Here is a 19,193-nt window from a genome sequence, read left to right as displayed (position 1 = left end):
GAGAACACATTATCAAACATAAAACAAATGTCATTTTGTGATGAGGAATTTGATTAAACTGCATCTATTATCCGCTATTTGAAAACCTGTAACTCGGTGTACTCAAGTGTAACTTAGGACCCAGAGAGAAAGGCTGTAAAGACGGAGGGATTTTGATGATCTGTGTATTAAGTGCAGACTGACATTTTGCTCTTCCATCTTTTTTTCAGAGACATGAAGAAAGCTCCGAGCTGTGGCTTTCCAAGCAGGTAAAGTGCTCTCCGCTCCGTGTGTCACAGTCTGTACTCAATCATTTATGAAAGGATGCGCTCCACTGCTATAATTTCACTTCATGTCATTAATTTCCATTCTAGTATCTTTCAAATAATGCCACATAAAGGACAACTTTGCCAATTACCCACTTCATGTCTGGGTATTTCTATGCACACTAGTCATCCTCCAAAATCCCTCACCTGATGACGCAAACACAGGATGAGTGGTGGCAATGAAGCACTCAATGTCGACCCGCTCGAATTATTCTCTTCAGCAGGTAGAGACTCTGGAAGCAGGGACCTGCCACTTCATTATCACCTGTAGGATTTAGGAGCAAAGAATAGAGCCTTCCTTGGAGCTAATGAAGAGGCGACTGTGGCTAAGTGGAGAGCAGGGCCGTCCTTCAGTCAGAGGGTCGGCGGTACGATCCCCGGCTCCGGCTCTGCTAGTCGCATGTTGATGTGTCCTTGACAATGACTGTAATGCTTTGGGGGAATTAGGACAAGTTGAAAATCAAAGCAGCTGCAATTGAAATCAGTATTTCCATTCGGTCGGTATAGTTCATCCATGAAATGTGAAAAGTTGCAGCACACAGTGATTTCACTGTAAGAAAAAACAAACATTTGAATAACCTTTTCTAGTCAAAATAGACTTCTGGAAAGCATGGCTTCACTGTAGATGTAATGAATCATCAACGGAGCCACGGATATTCAATAACCTGGCGTCAAATAGAATCCAGCAAGGTTAAAACATGACACTGTACCATCAGGTCCATTTAGATATGGTTCTATGTATGTGAGAGTGCGGTCTACTGTCAGCTTTAGTTGTAGCTCTTTTCTTTAGACTTGCTCGGGAGGCAGAGAGACGGAGGCAGAGGAGAGAACATTCCCGGCAGGATGTGGATCACAGCCCTTCAGCCGTACATGTTTGGCTGTAGCGCTGGGTAATTTAACCGCTTGTCAATCTTGGCACGCAGAGCTGCTTGTCTTTGTTAAGGTGGTTAATCGGCGAGATGCTCATCTACTGACTGTGATGTTGTGTCAGTGCAGAGGGAGGGCCTTTGCCCAACAGATTTTTTCACGTCAGATTGTCTCAAATGCCAAATTCTCATTCTGGGTAAACTCTCTCCATCTGAGACAGAAGGTGTTTGTGTCTCTGAGTGAGATATTTATTCAGTGTGGGCGTCACAAATGTAAACTTGATGAACTTGATTGCCTCAGTGCACAGTATGGATATGTACTTATTCAAGTATTTAATAAGTTGAGCTAAAAATTTCCAGAACTATGATTTTCTGTTGGCCAGGACCACTATTGTTTTAAGTATTCATACGTTTACTTGAGGAAAGGTAGTAATACCACAAAGTATATACAAATCCTCAAGTAAAATCCTACATTCAAAATGTTACTGAAGTAAAAGTATGTGTCTTATCAATGGAACATAAAAAAAGCAAAAATACTGATTATGGCTGCAGGTTGACCCCTGTCATGTTATATATTAGTAGATTATTGTTATTGATGTATTATTGTGTAACCAGCTCGTATGTGCTTGAGGTGGAGCTGATCTAATTGTTTTGTTTGCTTTGAGATGTTCATTTAAAGCAGTGTATCATTTATATGCTCATTATAAGTTGTCGGTGGCTCTAACAGCACTAAAAGCTCAAAGTACGGGCAGCAGAGCTAACAGTGTACCTGAGAGTGCAGTGATATCAGCTGTAAGGGCCCAATGAGAGCAGTGCAGAGTGGCGGCGGTGAGCTAACCAGTGGAGCATGCTCACATGCTTGGCCGGCCCGACTGTGTTAACAAAGGGAAGAGAACTTGTAGCACAATCCTTCTGTTATAAACTGCAACTCCCCCAAACCCAATCCCCTGATGACATCACTATGACATCATTAGACAGTTGTTTCACAGGTAGAAGGCTCAATGGGTGTTTATGTGTAAAATCAGTGCAGAGTTTCAGGTAGTGGTAAATGGTGCACCTTTCTCTCTGCTGATCATGCTAACTACCTATTTCCCTTCCCGGAAAACTGTTCACCCTTTGTTAGAGCAATCTGGACAAAAGCAAAATAGACATTTATGCATATAATAATGTTGCAAATTACTACTTTCTGGCTGAAAAGGTGGTTTGACTGCAGAGCCCATTTGCACATCATGTCCTCATCATTTGAACTCACTTGCTTGTGCTGTTGATGTCAGTGGTATAGAAAGCAAGCCTCTGAAAACAGGATACTCATCACGATTCAAACCTTTTTAAAACAAAAATAGAAATCACACGTTTGGAAAATCTGGTTCCTGTCTAATGTTTACAGCCGGCCTTAAACAGGAATGTGTTGCTTTGTCGATCAAGGTGATCGATGCTGTGGAGTTTATCTACCTTTGCTTTACTGCAGAACCAAGAACCGGTGTTCTCCAAAGATGGCGGCAGATTCTTCCTGACTGTCCCGGTCAAACAGGGAGGACGTGGAGAGTTCCATCACATCGCCATGTTCACCACACAGGTGAAGGCCCAGTTTACAGTCACGTACCCTGAAGTTGATGCAGCGTATAGGCCACAGGTTTTACGACCACAGGATCTGGCTAAATCCTTTATTGTGACAGGATGGATGTTGTGTGTTTCCGCAGCTTTAATAGAGTTCTTTAATGTTACGTGCAGCCGAGTGTGTGCTTTCAAATAGTTTAACCAAAAAGTGAGGAAATGACTCACAGCAGCCTTTATTGGACATGCTGTTGTTGAGCTGTTAATTGAACTGTTGCCGTACTTGAGATACTTCTTGCAAGTGATTGATGATCCTCTCCTCTCCAACAGTATAGGCCCACTCATCAACACAGACACTAAAACCTCCCCATCCGTATCATAAGAAGAGTTGCATGTCGAATGTTAGTAGAGGTGAACAGAGGTATTTAAAAGAGTGTTCAGACCCGCCACCTCGATGGTCAAGGTTTGGGTTGAGTTTATGGTTTGGTAATGGTTAAAGGTTAAAGGTTAAGGTTAGATCATGGTCATGGTAAGACGTAGTGTCCAAAGTCACACCCAAAGTTTATCCATCCATTCAGTAAAGATTTTACAATAGCTCCATTGTGTATAACTTTGTTTAACCAGAAGAAGTACCTCACTTAGATTACGAATCAATACGAGGTACGTAGCATTCGCACATAGAACACAAAACATAGACCACGACCAATATTTACATTTTTGTTATTCTTAGTAGGTTGTACTTGAAGAAGTGTCTCGTTAGAACAGTTTTGCATGCCCTACCACCCACCAGCCTCTTTCCTGAAGGTGTGTGCAGACTGAACACAAACCAATTTTGGTTTGTTTGTCCGGTCTTTGGTGTGGAGTGTGTTTTGTAATCTTTTCTTGCTGCACATCTATTGAGTCACAAGGCTTTAAAATGTGTCTTGTATCCAGATTGTATCCTGGTCTGATTTTACCTGCTTACATTTACACCTGCTATTAATATGCGTCTCCAGTGAGATCAGATGCGATGATACATCCTGATCCCCGTTAACCGTGGTCGTTCTCCTCCACTTGCTCAGCCATTGCTAAATAGCTCAGCTACGATATGAATTGTTACAATTTGCTTGTAAACATTCGTCGGACCAAATTGCAGGTCACTTGGTCTCATATTGACTCCATCCACGAGTGTCTTGAACATTCATTTTGACGAGCATTCTTGCTGCTTTCTTGCGAGTAGCTTAGCTCACTCACTCGCTAATGGCCGCTTCCTTCATGTTTTGCTGCATTGGCGGCCTTTTTGCGTAGTATCGTGACACTGAAGGTTCTCGTGTGGTTATCCTTGTGAAACGGTCGTGGTTAACATTGGGACATATAGTTAATCTTGTGTAGTGTTGCAGATTAGGTTCAGGCAACTAAACCACTTAGGTTTAGGAAAAACATCATGATTTGGTTTGATATAAGTACAATTAGAACATATTATAAGCTAGGGACGCAATGTTAGGTCACTAAGTGACATAGCACCCCGTGACAGAACGACCCATGACATAACAAAAATCACTCAGGACATGAGTAAAAGTCCAGTGTTTGTTTGTCCCATTCACCATCCCTCCCACCTGACCTTAGGAGACTCTTAATACTATGTCCGTTGCTCTGAGCGTCTAATAATGACTCTGATGGGTTTTGAACACCCGGTGCATCTAAAGATATTATCATACAGGCGCTAAAGGCCTGTAAATGCCTTGGTGCATCAGTATCACAACAGTGAGGGCTTCCGCGCGAGCATCGGTATTTGAAACCCTTGCTCACTCCCAGTGTCAAATACCGGCGCCAGACCTTAAACACGTTGTTGTTGAATGTGGATTGAAAACGCATTTGCATTTAAACTTGCGTTCGATGTGGTCCCTGAACACCTCCGGAGGTGTTTTCGTCCGATCCGATCACCGTCTGTCCTCAATGCGTTTTGGGTGCATTTACACCTTTACGTACATGTGGTCGGGCACTATCCGATTGCAATCCCATTTCCCAAAACACATTCTAATACAAGGTGTGGAAGCGGTATATTGCTTGCTTCGCTTTCAGAATTCACTTTCTGAGCACACCTTGAGGATTCGTGCAGCGTTATAACACAGTAATGCTAATACCACCTCCGCCTGGGCCGGACAAATGGCATTATCCACACGACTACAAGAGGACGCTGACTGACACTGCTGTTTGTCTGCACAGTTTCAAATATACAGCACACAAATATTAGATGTTCATACAAATGACGTGTACTCATCTTCTTTTGCTTCTCTCAGTTCAGAGCAGATCAAAATGAAGTCCGACATCTAACATCAGGGAACTGGGAGGTGACCAAGATCATCGCCTACGATGAGAACACTGACAACCTGTAAGTCTGCATTCATTTCTGAAAAGAAAAACACCCCACACTTAATTAGCTAGGTTCTCTTATTATTCACCATCTGTCCACTGATGAGTCACATTTGAGACACTGAAAACTAAATTGCATTATTTTCTCTTTGATTCACCATGGATACCTCGCTCATGTTGTACACAGAAGAGTGGTTTGCTAATCACATACATTCTACTTAAAGAAAGAGATAATGAAGTTCCATGTTTCATTATTTATGTTTATGCTTCTTGTTTGTGTTTTCTATTTACAGTTATTTTCTCAGCACAGAGGGTTCACCACAAAGACGGCAACTCTTCAGGTTGGTTTGCACCGAGTGATTACACGGCACTTTCTTTCTGTTACAGCGGCACGACATTTGTCATAACAAGATCTTTGCAAGACTCCAACAAGACACTCGTATGAACCTGATATCACTAAGAGAGAACTCACTTTATGTCTCCTCTCTTTTTTCTGTTCTTGCTGGTAACAACCATTTTATTATTAATGAATAAACGCATATTAAAGTATAAGGCCGGTCTTATTTCATCTTTATAATTGCCTGCAATGAATGTGCGACCTGCTCTCATGAACACAATATCTCAGGAGCGCCTGGAGGGAATCTCTTCACATCTAGCACAAACGTCCACTTGGACCGAAGGATGAATTGATTTGAATTTGGAGGTCAAAGGTCACTGTGACCTCACAAAGCACTTCCTTTTTAACTTAGTGATTCATATGGTGATTATGAAAATTCAACACAAGTATGTAAAAGGATAAAATGATGAAGTGATGTCGTTTTGGACAGACATGGATGTAAACTGCAACATGACTGGTTGGCGGAGGCAGACCACTGCCAGGTGCCATTTGTAGTCTTTCACATTTCACTCATTTGAATAGTTATTGGACAACTCTGATAATGAAGTTATTTGCCATAGAGCAGTAATCTGCATCAGGCTGTGACTACACCGATAACACATTTAGCTGGATGTGTTTTATTGCTGGTTTTGGTCTCTTCGGGCCATTGTTTGACCACGATAAGAAGATAAAGTAATGTCAGCATTACCCTCTGTCTTTTACTCAAAATGTATTTGTGCCTCTTTGTCTTACTTTCTCCCCAGTGTTAAAACGGTGGGTCTGTTCCCACGACGGTGTCTGACATGCGAGCTGAATAAAGCTCACTGTCTGTACTTCGATGCCGACATCAGCCCAGCAAACCAGCACATTATCCTCCGCTGCAAAGGTAGGCCATCACGCACCCTGACATGGCTGCCCTCGAACCAGAGCATCTTCAGCTTCCACAACAACGGTTGTGGAAATGATTACCAGAATGATTTTTGTAAAATTGTTCAGGGACGTGATTGCACAAAAGGGGGACACGACAAAAAAAGCACAGCAGAATGGAGGAGGGCTACCAACCGCTATGCAACTGTGGAGGACTTCCCACATCACACACTGTGCAGCTGGATAAATATGCCTCTGAGTTTTACAGAAGGACTAATTCTCCTCAAGGCTCTGCTTGAAGTGACCTGTCTGAAGGCAGCCCACTGCATTATCTTTAAATCTCTCCCAAAACTCTTTTTGTCAACTCATTTTTAATCAATCATCTCTTTTGGCTTGTTTTTGGATCAAAGTAACCACAGTTAGACAACACAACTACAGATGGTTGCAGTTTAAATCTTTGAAATTTGGGGTTCTTTCTTCTTTTACGCTTCTAATTTAATCATCCATTTTAAGTCTGAGATCATCGAGCAGATGTCAGGCTTTGCTCGTTGCAAACTGTCATCCTCCAACTACTCGCTCTTAAATTAATCTCTCATCAGTTCCAAATGAGAGGCATAAAATGAAACAGCCGCTCTATTGTGTATAATTACTTTTAGGTAGCGTAATCGAGCCGCAGCTAGCTGGTTTAATAGAGGGTAACTCTTTATATTGTTTGTGGTTTCAATTTATTTTTCAGCAGATGAAAGTGCTTCGTGCTCAGAAGCATTTGGGTTTTGGCGTGGTGATTTATTGGATAATAATGGCGTTCCCTTTCCCCAAAAGCATTAAAAAAAATAATAGAGGAAGCTTGTTCTCTTCTGGGGGGGGGGGGGGCAAGTTCACATAACCCTGACAAATCTGTCCTGACACCTGTTTGCACCAGGAAACACAGCACAAGCCTTTTAATTCCCCTCCAAAAGAATGTGTCTGATTGGTTTAGTGTTGAAAGCAGGTACGTTCACATAATGAAACTATTTCTCTGCGTGACACAAGCGAGTGGTGGAAGGAATGCGAAGGTCAAAGCTGATGCAGCCTTCCGACGGTAAGTCCATGAGAGGAGATACAGGGAGAGCTGCGGTTTGTGTTTCAGGACTAAGAGAGCGCAGCAGGTGGAATGTGGTTGTTGTGTGTGCTTTGCAGCTGCCGAGGCAGTTTGCCTTTCAGAGAAACCTGCCATGCTATTAACCTCCGACTAAGTATTTCACAAAGGGACATTGAAGAGAACTCACAGAATTTGACAGTCTGAGGCTATTATGGAGGCGATGCGAGTCACCTTTAACCTCTAATTGATGCGGGTAAAGTATGGAGGGTTACCAGACAAATCGAGAAAAACAAAACGGCTGCCTGCATTTGACTTTTGCGTGGCTGCTTTACAGGACCAACCTTGTGACGCAGAACATATAAATACCATCCACAATGTTTGAAGAGTTTTCTTTTTAAATTGTTGTTCACTATCTGCATAGCACACGTAATCCTTCAGTGAGGATTAGAGTAACAGGATAATGATTGAATGACACTCACAGGCTTTTTTACTTCTCCTTTCAGGTCCTGGAGAACCTATTGTCATCCTACACAGCCTCAATAATTCAAGTAAGGAATCCATTTAGTCTGGTGAGAAATGACGGGCACATGACGACCATTACAAAGGATGAATACAGTTCATTTCAAAATGCTGTATTTCCCATAAATGTGGCTACTGTAGCTTTGTGGGGTCAACATCTCAGCTGTAGAGATTCAGGGAAATTAATTTGTGGTCCCGCGCAAAGCAACATATTAATCCGGGGGAAGCTGCATGAGCTCCTCCATTTTTTATATGATTGTATATGAATCTTTTCAAATGCTTGTCTCTCAGTCTGGCTGGAAGTAAACAGAACGAAGCTGATATGGCATCTCACAAACAGTAAAGGCCTGTGTCCACATAGCCTCTTTTTCTGGCAGAGGAGCCAGAATGTTTCTATGACAATAATCTCTTGACAGTGTCCGCCCGGCCGATCTGCTCCCGTAAATGGGCGTCATGATAGTGTCTGTCTGACATAAAAAAGTTCAGGACAAGCAGACACGGCAAAAACAAGCTTCTCCTCCATTTGCTACAGTGACGTCACCGGTGCTTTTCTGAGAAGTTCAGAGATTTTCAACTTGAAGCGCTCTGAGCGGCCGCACAAAAGAAGGCGGAGCGCTCAGCTGCATGCAGTCGCATACGCTCTCTCCTCATTGGGAACAACTGAATAAAGACGCTGGCACTCAGAAGAGGTCCCTATGTGGGTGCGATTTCCTACAAAAGTACAGCAAAAAGCGTCAATTTCTGCTCATTACATGCATACAGTCTTTTCAAAATCAACTTCTGGGGTCTCATTCATGATAACAATGAGAAACATTGATTTTGCTCGATATCTACGAATGGCGGCGCATTATTTTTCCTAGGTATAGCTACGAACGCTGGATGAGTGCAGCCTGTTATGGTCGCTGCTTCTTAGCGCTGCAGGTCAAGCAGCTAAAACAACTTCTGAAGAAGAGATGTTGTTGGGTAGGGCTCACTGTTCTTCATGCTGTTGAAAAAGGTTTTGAAACTAAGGTAAACTACATGTCGCCTTTGCTGCAAGTAAAACCTCTCATTTAGAGTAAACAGAGAGGATTTTGTGATTGCGTTGATGATGTTGAGTCTGAGTCGATTGAAATGTAGTCAAGGCACAACTTGAATGGCGGTTGATTGGTTTTAAACAGTGGCCTTGTTTCAGAGCCATCAACAGCGTTACATTGTGATCATCTCTTTTTGGGTCTGTTCTGGTCTCACATCTGGATTCCTTCCTCTCCCACAGGCATGAATTCATACATGCTGTACACATCCACACACGCTGTTGCGGTCAATCTCAGCACACACAGACACGTACAGTACACAAATGCTCCTTCATGTCTGTCAGTGGATTTTTTACCCCCCTCAAAAGTTAACAGCTGTGCCGCAGAAAAGCAAGCAATTTGCCCAGGGTTATTTGGATAGGCTCTCCATCCACAGCTGGGAACTCAGGGCCCCCAGCGGGTTTCATAATGAGGCGTCTATTGATTCTGGGTTTTCCATTAGACGTGCTGGATGAATTCCATTTCATTTAGGCTGCTCCTCAGATGGCTTGACTGGAAAAAATGGCCGAAACCATAGAGTCATTGTTTATTTACATGTGGAGAAGATATGGGCTCCCCTGTTGTCGAGGCCAGAGTGAGCAAGCTGCTGTGCGCCTTTTAGAAATGGAACTTTTTGACCGTATGTCATGACCATTATTGTCTAGGTTTGAATTAAAGTGGAACTATGCCCATTTTCAAAATGCATACAGGTCAGCTGCAAATGATTTTGTTTACAAACCATATCCATTTTTTTTGGGTCTTTTTTTGGTGAAAGAAAAGGCTGAAAGCACACGTTTTTGTTAAAAGAATGTGGTTTGCCATAGCCTTTGATTGCATATTTCATATGATAATCGTATAACTCGTTACAATTTGGAACCGTCTCTTTTATTTGCAACAGCTAAACCAAAAGGAGATTAAATCCAGGAATGTATTCAGCTTCCCGAACCTTTTATATTGACGACGAAATGAAACAATGTCAGGAACTATAAACGAGCCTGAGATCTCAGCCGTCTCCTCTACACCTTCCATCTCATCTCATTATATCACCGGCTCCAAAGACAAAGCCTCATCGTGTCATTATGGGTCATTCGAATGCAGCGACACTTTGATTATTGGAAGCAATTTTTGCACTCTTATCATCCTTAAAACCCATTCCCCTCATCTTTTTCAGATTACTACATCCTCGAGAACAACTCTTTGCTGAAGGCGGCTTTGATGCTCAAAAGGATCCAGCTGACTGACTTCAGAACTGTTCAGATGGAACATTTTGGTGAGAGTTGATTGGTTTCCATACTGTTACTGTGAATCACGATGAATTGGTGATACAATTGTTTATCTGTCGTTCTCCTAACAGATTTACCTTTGAAGATCTCGTATCCACCGGACTTCTCAGAGTCTCGTCAGTATGGACTACTGTTGCTGATGTACGTACCATTTGTAATGACACATACCGTGCAATATGCCAGAAATGCATACTAATAAACTATTTTTTATTTCCTAATACATTTTCGTTCTGACATAAAATGATATCTTGAACAATCCTTGGTCAGAACATTTATCCATGTAGCAATTCAGAAGGTAAAATGTATGTGTAGCATGTAGTCAAAGCCCGATATGTCTTCTTCTTCTGTACCATAGAGCTCCAACGTTGTCCAAAAACCAGTAGAACACATCAGTGAGCCAAACTGTTACCCTGGGTGACATGTTCCCTCATTACCATGATGAACACACTATAGTTCGTTTAGACTCAATCCCACATGCACCGCCGTGCTGCAGTGAAAACTCACTGTAGCCATAACAATGTATTAACACGAGTTACGTTATTTACAAAGACCAACTGTTAGCAGGCTAGCAAACAAATCTTCAAAAAATCGAACATAATCCTTCTCTGCACTTCTATAAATTCACTAAAATCCTATCGATTGATTGCTCTCTGCTCCAGCAGTTTGATTTCACTGGTTGGGATTCTCTGAGTTTGTCTTTATTCATCATGTCCTGTGTTCTGTTCAGTGACAGCGCCCCCGGTGGTCAGGCTGTGACGGACCGCTTCTCTCTCAGCTGGGACTCGGTGCTGGTCAGCTCAGACAGCGTCCTCGTGGCTCGTCTGGACGGCCGGGGCAGCGGCTTCCAGGGTCAGAGGGTCCTGCACGAGGTTCACCAGAGACTGGGAACTGTGGATGTTCAGGACCAGATCGCAGCAGTAGAGTACGTTATCAGATTCACTAGATTCTACTTTAAACTAAGGATGTCAGGGTGTCTGAAACTCAGTTGTCGATACCCAAATGACACAATAAAACAAAACTATGAACCCAATGTACTTCAGCATACACTCCATTATTAGTGTTACAAACATACTGTTTTGTGTGAATCTATTATTAATCCCTGATGATCCGCCTCTAGTTTCTCGTCCAAAACTACATTTTACAAGATTATATTTGAACGCATCACAATAACCGTATCATTGACAACAGTCATTTATGCTGAATCTATCTTGAACGCATCATAATGTAACAAACTGCAGGGTTGTGTTTGGCAAGCAGAACGACGCTGCCCTCCGGTTGCTAACAGCTGACGTTAGCTAGCTCTCCTCTTGCGGATTTCATCACAGATTTGTTGTTCACGATGTGGAGTTATCAGGGAAATGTTCTCTGGTACCCGGACGAGGGGCCTTGCGCCCTGATCCCTGGTACCTGCTCCACTATAAAAAAAACGAGTATCGTCAAGTTTTCTGAAATTTGGCATTGACCAGTTACAGAAGTATCGGTTCTCATGACGTCCCTATTTTAAAACCATGCTGTACTTTCAAAACACAAATGAAATGACATCCTCTTTAAAACAACATGCAAATCCCTTGAAGAGCAGCTTAGTAATTGTCACATATGATGAACTTTGAACGTGATTACACTGGTGGATAAATAACATGTTATGGGAAACATATAATTGAAAACATGGTGATTGTTAAGGCTTACCAGTTGCAGCTGCTGCTTTCTTCTCCAAACACACTTTTATTTGAAATATACACAGATTGTAATTTGTTTCATCCCTTGGAGGTGCAATAAAGCATGCATTGCTTTTGTAATCTCTTTTCATGCATCTTAATTGTCAGCACTTGTCAATGCAGTATTATATTCCACTTTGCGTGTTTTTTTCTCTGCTCTATTGTCCCTCGTCTACCAACAGGAAATGTTTCTCCGTGCTCCAGCTGAGCTTTTTTTTTAAATTTCCAGTCAATTTCCTTTTGTTTCAAAGACGTGTTAATTCAATTTGTTAATTGCTTCTATAGAGAAATTCAACATTTCACACAAATACAATGCTTAAAAGATATTACAATCATACCTGCTTTTGCAGAATACTGTATTACTGAGATGTGAGGAACTGTGGGGCCGATGTGAGTTAAACCTGGCGTGTGATTGGTTCACACACCATCCATGTGATCAATCACATGATCACTTGAGAGACGCTCTTAAAGCTTATTCAACACTGAAGTGTAAGTAGGAGTGAGCTATTTGATAAATGTGTCTTGTTTTTCACTTTTAGCAATGAGCTTTTCTTTGCCACAGAGGTTACAGCCTTATTTCAAAAAGCAAATCTCATCAAACTATATTTGCTCATTACTTTGCATAACTTCTCGAATTTAAGTGCAAATAAACAGTAAACTGTAAAAAATGATTTAACAAGTAATATAATGAAATAAAAGTAAACCAGGCCTTTACAGAGTTTCGTATGATATGAACATGTTGGAAACTGTAGCTGATATGGTTTGTGCTTTTTTCTTCCAGATTCATGATGAAGTTTCCATATATTGATCAGACACGGATAGCAGTGTTTGGAAAGGTGAGCCTGTGCTCTCAGCTACAGTTAGATGTCAAATGAATTCAATATCCAGTCTGTTTTTGCAAATAGCACGCTGCTGCTGAGCAAAAATCCATGTGCAGTATATACTGTAAATCAATGTTTTTCACAAAATATAAAATGATTGGTTGTGTAATGTTTTTTTTTTGAATGATTTAGCCATCAAAGTTCCATGTGTTTATGTGTTTATGTCCGTCTGCTCAGGGTTATGGAGCGTACATAACATTAATGATGCTCAAGTCCACTGATGGCCTCTTCAAATGTGCGTGTGCGATGTCACCAGTGACGGACTGGAAGCTCTATGGTGAGTTCAGAATCCCTCCAAGAGTCCTTCACCAAGTTGAATTTACTCTCCATTTATTCAACCCAGCTGTCAGAAGAAATGTTGGCTTTTCACGTTTCCGCAAACCTCGTGACTCGTTGAACGTCAACATTTCTGAACCAAAAACACGTTTCATATCAGCCTCGAAGGCAGAAATGCACAATACCACGTAGTTAAGATTCAATGATTGGTTAGGTTTAGGCAACAAAACTGTTTGGTTAAGGTGAGAAAAAAAACATGGTTTGCATTCGCATAGTAACAATATGTATCAAGCGTAACAATGTTACGTAACAAGTGTGAAGTCAACGTTTACTTTTGCTTTCAGACGGGACACAAACAGTGGTCTCCTGGGTGAAAGTCCTATTTGTTTGAAGTTCCCACCACTGTAACACTCATCCATGTGGACATTCTCTCTCTTTATACTCGTCATTAAACCACGTCACTTAAGTACCACTAACTTACAATAACGGTTGCTCCATACTGTATCACTTGCTCCTCCCGAAGGTAAAAAAACATCCACATTTAAATATAAATACAACGTCATATTCAACATACAGTATCTGTGGTTTGCAAAAAACGTAAAGCTTTTTTTTCCTGGGGACCAAGCAGAAATAGTTTTTTCATATTCGCCATCTGGCACGTCAAGTCTGAGTAAAACATTCAAGTATAAAGAATACCATGTTTGTGTGGAGAGTAAAAACTAAAGATGTGCTCGTTAAGAGTCTGTTTACCTCCGATACAACAGTGAGGTGAATCTCAGCTTTTAGCAGTACAGCTACAGTACACATCTATAGACCAGAGTAAAGAGCATTCTTGTTAGACCCTTACACCTACACTAAGGTGTTATTTCCTCCTCACCGGAAGCATTTCAGGATGACATGTCTATAGGTGCTTAGCTGCAGCTGAAGCACTGTCTACCTTAAGAATGTCTTACTTCTCATTTACACAGCATCGGCGTTCTCCGAGAGATACCTTGGCTTACCATTACGGGATGACAGCAGATATCAGGTGTGTGTTCACCACATCCTCCCCCCCCCCCCCCCCCACCCCACACACACACACGTGTTTGCTGTTGATCTTGGAAAGTGTCTTCCCGAGACATCGCTGACACACCCACACTTAATCTTCCACAGTTCCTGAATGCTGCTATCAAAGTCAGAGGCAGCAATGCTTCACATTTCCCTGTGTTTTTTATGCTCCATAGGATTTTGTCACTCATCTCTCTTTGGTAACTGTGTGCACCGGCGTGTCACATCACATGTTCTTTATAAGCTGCTGCAAAAGGGTTACCTGGCTCTCTCAGGACTCCCGCACAGACGAGATGTTTGGCTATCAGAGGTGTTTTCCACAGCGATAGGAACGAGCGCAGTGAGGGAGAACAAAAGGGGTTGTTTTTTCCGACCACATTGTAAACAACTACCCAACAAATCTGTCCGGAACAAGTAATTCACTGCTTTCAGTATGTTTTCCTGTCTGCAGACTTGATTTGACATCTTTTTCCTCACAATTTGTGCAAACAGTGATATTCCAAGCATAGAAAAGATATTGTCAATGGGAGATTCTTTCTCACTTGAAGATCTCTAATTGGATTAAATGGCCGTGTCTGTGTGTGCCATGCAATCAGGGTATGATGCAATTTACCACAATGTCTCTCATGTCATCATATTTCTGTATTTTTATTGTTTTCTTCAATGTAAGTTAGCATGTCTATCAATCAATTATCGCCCCTCCATTTCTGATTTCCTCGCAGGTTTCCAGTGTGCTGCAGAACGTTCAGGCGCTCCGGGAGCAGAAGCTGATGCTGGTGCACGGCACAGCAGATGGTGAGAGAAAATAGATTGCGATTGAATGAAAACACTATCTGTTGTGCATCGCTGCTGAGCACAAAGAAGCATGCAACCCTGGCACGCAATGAGGCAAATGGTTTTTAATCAAAAGATAAAAAGGGGAAGTGGGTTATCTTAATTGATGCTGGGATTTCCAGAGGAAAACATCCGCGGGTGAGCCATGCGTGTTGAATGCATGTTTGTTGAAGTATTTCCATCCTGCTGGAATCTGATTGTGTTGTCTTTTTTCCCAGCTAGGATTCAGTCTGAATCTTGCTGACATGTTTCATTTTTTTGTGTTCCCAGCCAATATCCACTTCCAGCATACTGCTGAGCTCGTCAAGAACCTTGTGAAAGTTGGAGCAAACTACTCCATGCAGGTGTGTATCGAGAAAACGCCACCAAGGCACAATCTTTATACTGCATTTGTTCAAACAGGGATAGACATGCATGTATTGTATAATCTCACATGTACAAGTTAATGTAAATAATACTTTTAGAAAGTGTCAAAATGTATTGAATCAGCTCAAACAACTGAATTATATGTGTTAACACTGCTGCTGGGGTGTCCGACAGGTGTCATTATCCTCACAGACAATCACTGTCAACTGTTTTTCTATAACAGGTTGAGTAATCACAGACTGTACAGAAACATAAGAGTTTGTAAGTTTTTAAGAGGATGGAATGGGGCTTATCATCATCAACAGTAGTTTGGACTTGATTATTTAAAATTGGGCAATGTGGTGGAGGAGAGATCCACTTTATAGCCTATATTAAAGGATCGTTCTGATTTATTCCAACCTGTCGTAATCTCCATAAATGTGACAGTTTGAAATGATTTCTATAGAAATGTGGTTTATTTGTGAAAGCTGTTGGAGGTTTGCACAGCTTACACCAACGCAATCAAACAGCAGAGAACTACAATGATTCACACTGAAAATTGAAATATTCTGGGACCGGACAGTAAAACCTTCCTTTGTACTCGGCAGATCTACCCAGATGAGGGCCACTTCCTATCTCAGCAGAGTCGCCAGCATCTCTACGCCACACTGATCAGCTTCTACAGGGATTGTCTTAAGGAGGAACTGCTACCGCTGCCGGACGAGGAAGAGGAGGAGGAGGAGTAGGTGGGAGGCTTTGAGGGTCAAACCTTTGGCAGAGCTTGAAGAATTTAACTAAAAATCCGTCAAGGCCTTTCACGTTTGGACCAAGTGTTTAGCTGGACATGGACACTGGGTTAGAGCTGCTAATGCTCTTAAAGTGTGTGTGTGTGTGTGTGTGTGTGTGTGTGTGTGTGTGTGTGTGTGTGTGTGTGTGTGTGTGTGTGTGTGTGTGTTTGTGTGTGTGAGTGAGAGAGAGAGAGAGAGAGCAATGTGTGTGACTGTGTATAAAAATGTGTTGAAAAGATAACTGAAGGACACAAACAGTGACACTTCATAGCCCGGGACTCAAGGCGGGAACTGCCCTCTGGCATAAAGTCATTTCAGTTTTGGGACGCTCCGTTTCCTGGCAAAGCGTACGGAAGACCGCCTCCATCTCTTGAAGGCTCTCTGGGCTGCAGTCATCCACAAGTGCATGGTTATTTCTTTCCCCTCGCAGCTTCACTCATTTTTGCCATGTTAGTCCCGTTTGTGGTCGCACTCGGGAAGCAAAAAAACAACACAGATGTACACTTTTGATCTCACCTCTCCTTTGGTTGTCGTATTGTCGCACAAGGAAATGCTAGTTCACTGCAAAAGCAGAGCCGATTCCTGAATAAGTGCTACTTCCTGCTGAAACACTCCGCCATCGCCCGCCCTGAATGAACAACAGTCTTTATAGGTCACACTTTATTGTACAGGGGTCTCGTGTAGACATGTACAATGCCTTATGGGGTTCAACATACTGTAATCTTACTAGCTGGCAGTGGTAGTCATACATTAGCAGTGTCATGTTAACCTATGTCAACTCAGGTCCTCGAGACGCAGCATTGGAGTCAGTATAGTATCAGTTACGACACATCATAAGCTGTATCATGACTAAGTTATTAATTCTATATGACGATAATGGATATTGGCCATAGAGTAATTTTAGTTTCAGGCCACACTTTTTCTTAAAATCTCTCATAGACTCATCTAAAATACAAGAGCTTTCTTGAAGTCGAGAGACGTTTTCCTTATTTCTGGATATTCTCTTATTTCAAGAAGATAATAAATAACTGCAGTGGTTATTAATGACGATGGGTGTACTAAGACAGACAATTTGACAGTGTCAGTAAGGTGTTTGCATGTCTACAGGGAACGTGTCAAGTGTTGTCACATTTTGTACAGTACAATACAGCAGAGTGTGTACATAAATATATTTTTGAGATGTCAGATCTCATAGATAGTTTAGTCTATGGGGATGGACTCATTTAACCCGGATGTCTTCATGTCTTTCAGCTGTTGATTTTTCTTCTTAGGATGGATTTTGTAATGCTTGTTCTTGTTCTTTTTGCTGTTTTAAAAAGGGAAAGGGCAGGGTTTGAGCTTTTGGGGGTTATTGTGATTGTCCTCTAGTGATGATTATAAATAAAAAAAGACTGAAAAACAATGAGTTGTGCTGATAAAGAGTAGAGAATTCAGATACCGTTTTTTGCAATATTAGTTGTTCTAAATGTCGATTTACTGTTACCATGAGTAACTTTCAATCAGTGTTGATATTGGAGCCCCGTCTGGTAGGTGTTTTCGAGCACCAGAGTCTCTTTAGAAAACCTCTCATTTTACTGCAGCATGGTCTAACAGTGTGCTCGGCGCAGTCCTGGTTCTGGTTCTGGTTCTCCCGTGTCTCCCTTCCCTCTAGCGGGCCCAGTAATGTTGCCTGGGCCTTCAGTAGCGTGGTGTCTCTGTTGACGGAGCAGGAAGGTGCGGAGCTCTCCTCCTGGCCGGAGGAGGAGCTATTACTGCCAACCGCCGAGCTCTGCTCCTCCCGCTGGAGCTCCGACTGCAGGTCGAAGGCGTCAGTAAAGCTGGATCTGGGTCTGTCCACGGTAGTGTGGTCGCTTGTGGAGGCCCCGCTGGAGTCTGAGCTGAAGGATTTTCTGGTGAACCTGCATTATTTCATCTGATTTCACCAGAATCCGACCCGGTATCACCTTTTCGCTGATGGTCTCGTTTACTCATCCAGGTCATATCAGATCATAATCAGTATTATATTGAGACTGTTTCATAACCAGTTAAAAGTTCCTCGCAGTAACTTTTATTGGTTTCTTCACCTTGGGAGGGTAGAGGCAGTCTGTCATGGCCTTGGGACTCATTTATGATCTGGCGGGAATGATCTACTTGTTCAGAGAGATCATGGCTGCTTCAACACTGCATGTGTGCGTGCATTAACCAGTGCACTCACTGGCCTCCATGTTTTATGTTTTATCCTTCATACATCTGTCGAATACGACCTGTATTAAAAAGCTCTTCAGTGTACTCCACTTATTACTATGCAAATAAATGCAACACACAACTTCTAGGCAAGAATTCGAGATAAGAATAGAAGTAGAATAAAATGTAAAGGAGCAAACTGAACAGACAATAAATACAGTAAGTAACATAATGGGCTTAGGTATTTACAATATTATCATAAAGATCAAGACAAGTGAGTGCTAATAATATCAAGTAGCCCAAAGGACCTTTGTAATGTAGATATGCAGGAAGCATCACTCCCATCACTTTCTGTCCCCGCTTCCAAATCAATCAGCTGACTGAGGGCGTTCACTCTTTCACATTTTTCTACGACCTCTGTGAGCCGATAATCTCGCTGCTGTCCAAGTTTAAAACTATTCTTTAATCTCCTGCTGTCAGCTGCCGTGTCAGAGCGATGCAACCCTCCCTTCACCCATTCGTTTTCTGGACTACGGTTTTGAAGCCTTGAGTTTGGCAATTTGGCCGTCGCCATCTTGTTTCTTGGAACCAGAAGTGATACGAGAGGATTAAGCTAAGTACAACCTAAAACTGAATGAGACGTTTTTAGGCGACCAAAATGTTACAATTAACTTTAATGAACTGAAAACACTGATGAAAGTGTGAAAGTTCTAAGATAAATGCACAGACAACTCCCAGAGCCGGACAACGCTGTGGTAGCAACCTGCTAATCACAAGGTAGCCCCGCCCTAAAGCATCCCCTGCTTTATGCTTTATGTTTGACTCTAAATGGAGCATAATTTACTAAATGAACATCATGCTGTATTGAGTTGAAGCTATAGATTGAGAC

At 42.1% G+C, this 19,193-nt stretch overlaps 1 protein-coding gene across 4 annotated transcripts in view; it reads left to right on the top strand.

Annotated features, from left to right (window-relative positions):
- Positions 1–16,099, top strand: part of dpp10 (dipeptidyl peptidase like 10) — a 193,181-nt gene extending 177,082 nt beyond the window's left edge. For 3 of the 4 annotated variants that reach the window (XM_076081850.1, XM_076081848.1, XM_076081852.1), the window contains 15 exons: positions 210–248; positions 2,640–2,747; positions 5,005–5,096; positions 5,371–5,418; positions 6,218–6,339; positions 7,905–7,949; positions 10,144–10,242; positions 10,327–10,396; positions 10,983–11,177; positions 12,752–12,806; positions 13,029–13,128; positions 14,096–14,154; positions 14,897–14,969; positions 15,279–15,352; positions 15,962–16,099. In XM_076081850.1, coding sequence (XP_075937965.1) covers positions 210–248; positions 2,640–2,747; positions 5,005–5,096; positions 5,371–5,418; positions 6,218–6,339; positions 7,905–7,949; positions 10,144–10,242; positions 10,327–10,396; positions 10,983–11,177; positions 12,752–12,806; positions 13,029–13,128; positions 14,096–14,154; positions 14,897–14,969; positions 15,279–15,352; positions 15,962–16,099 — 1,317 coding nt within the window. The remainder of the gene's footprint in view (positions 1–209; positions 249–2,639; positions 2,748–5,004; positions 5,097–5,370; positions 5,419–6,217; positions 6,340–7,904; positions 7,950–10,143; positions 10,243–10,326; positions 10,397–10,982; positions 11,178–12,751; positions 12,807–13,028; positions 13,129–14,095; positions 14,155–14,896; positions 14,970–15,278; positions 15,353–15,961) is intronic. The other variant, XM_076081851.1, reaches the window with a different exon arrangement.
- The last annotated feature ends 3,094 nt before the right edge of the window (positions 16,100–19,193 follow it).

This window comes from Anarhichas minor, unplaced genomic scaffold (genome assembly GCF_050575085.1).
Source record: "Anarhichas minor isolate MPS153535 unplaced genomic scaffold, ASM5057508v1 ptg000087l, whole genome shotgun sequence".
In the NCBI taxonomy this organism is placed as follows: domain Eukaryota; kingdom Metazoa; phylum Chordata; class Actinopteri; order Perciformes; family Anarhichadidae; genus Anarhichas; species Anarhichas minor.
This window is presented reverse-complemented; position numbering and strand designations above follow the sequence as displayed.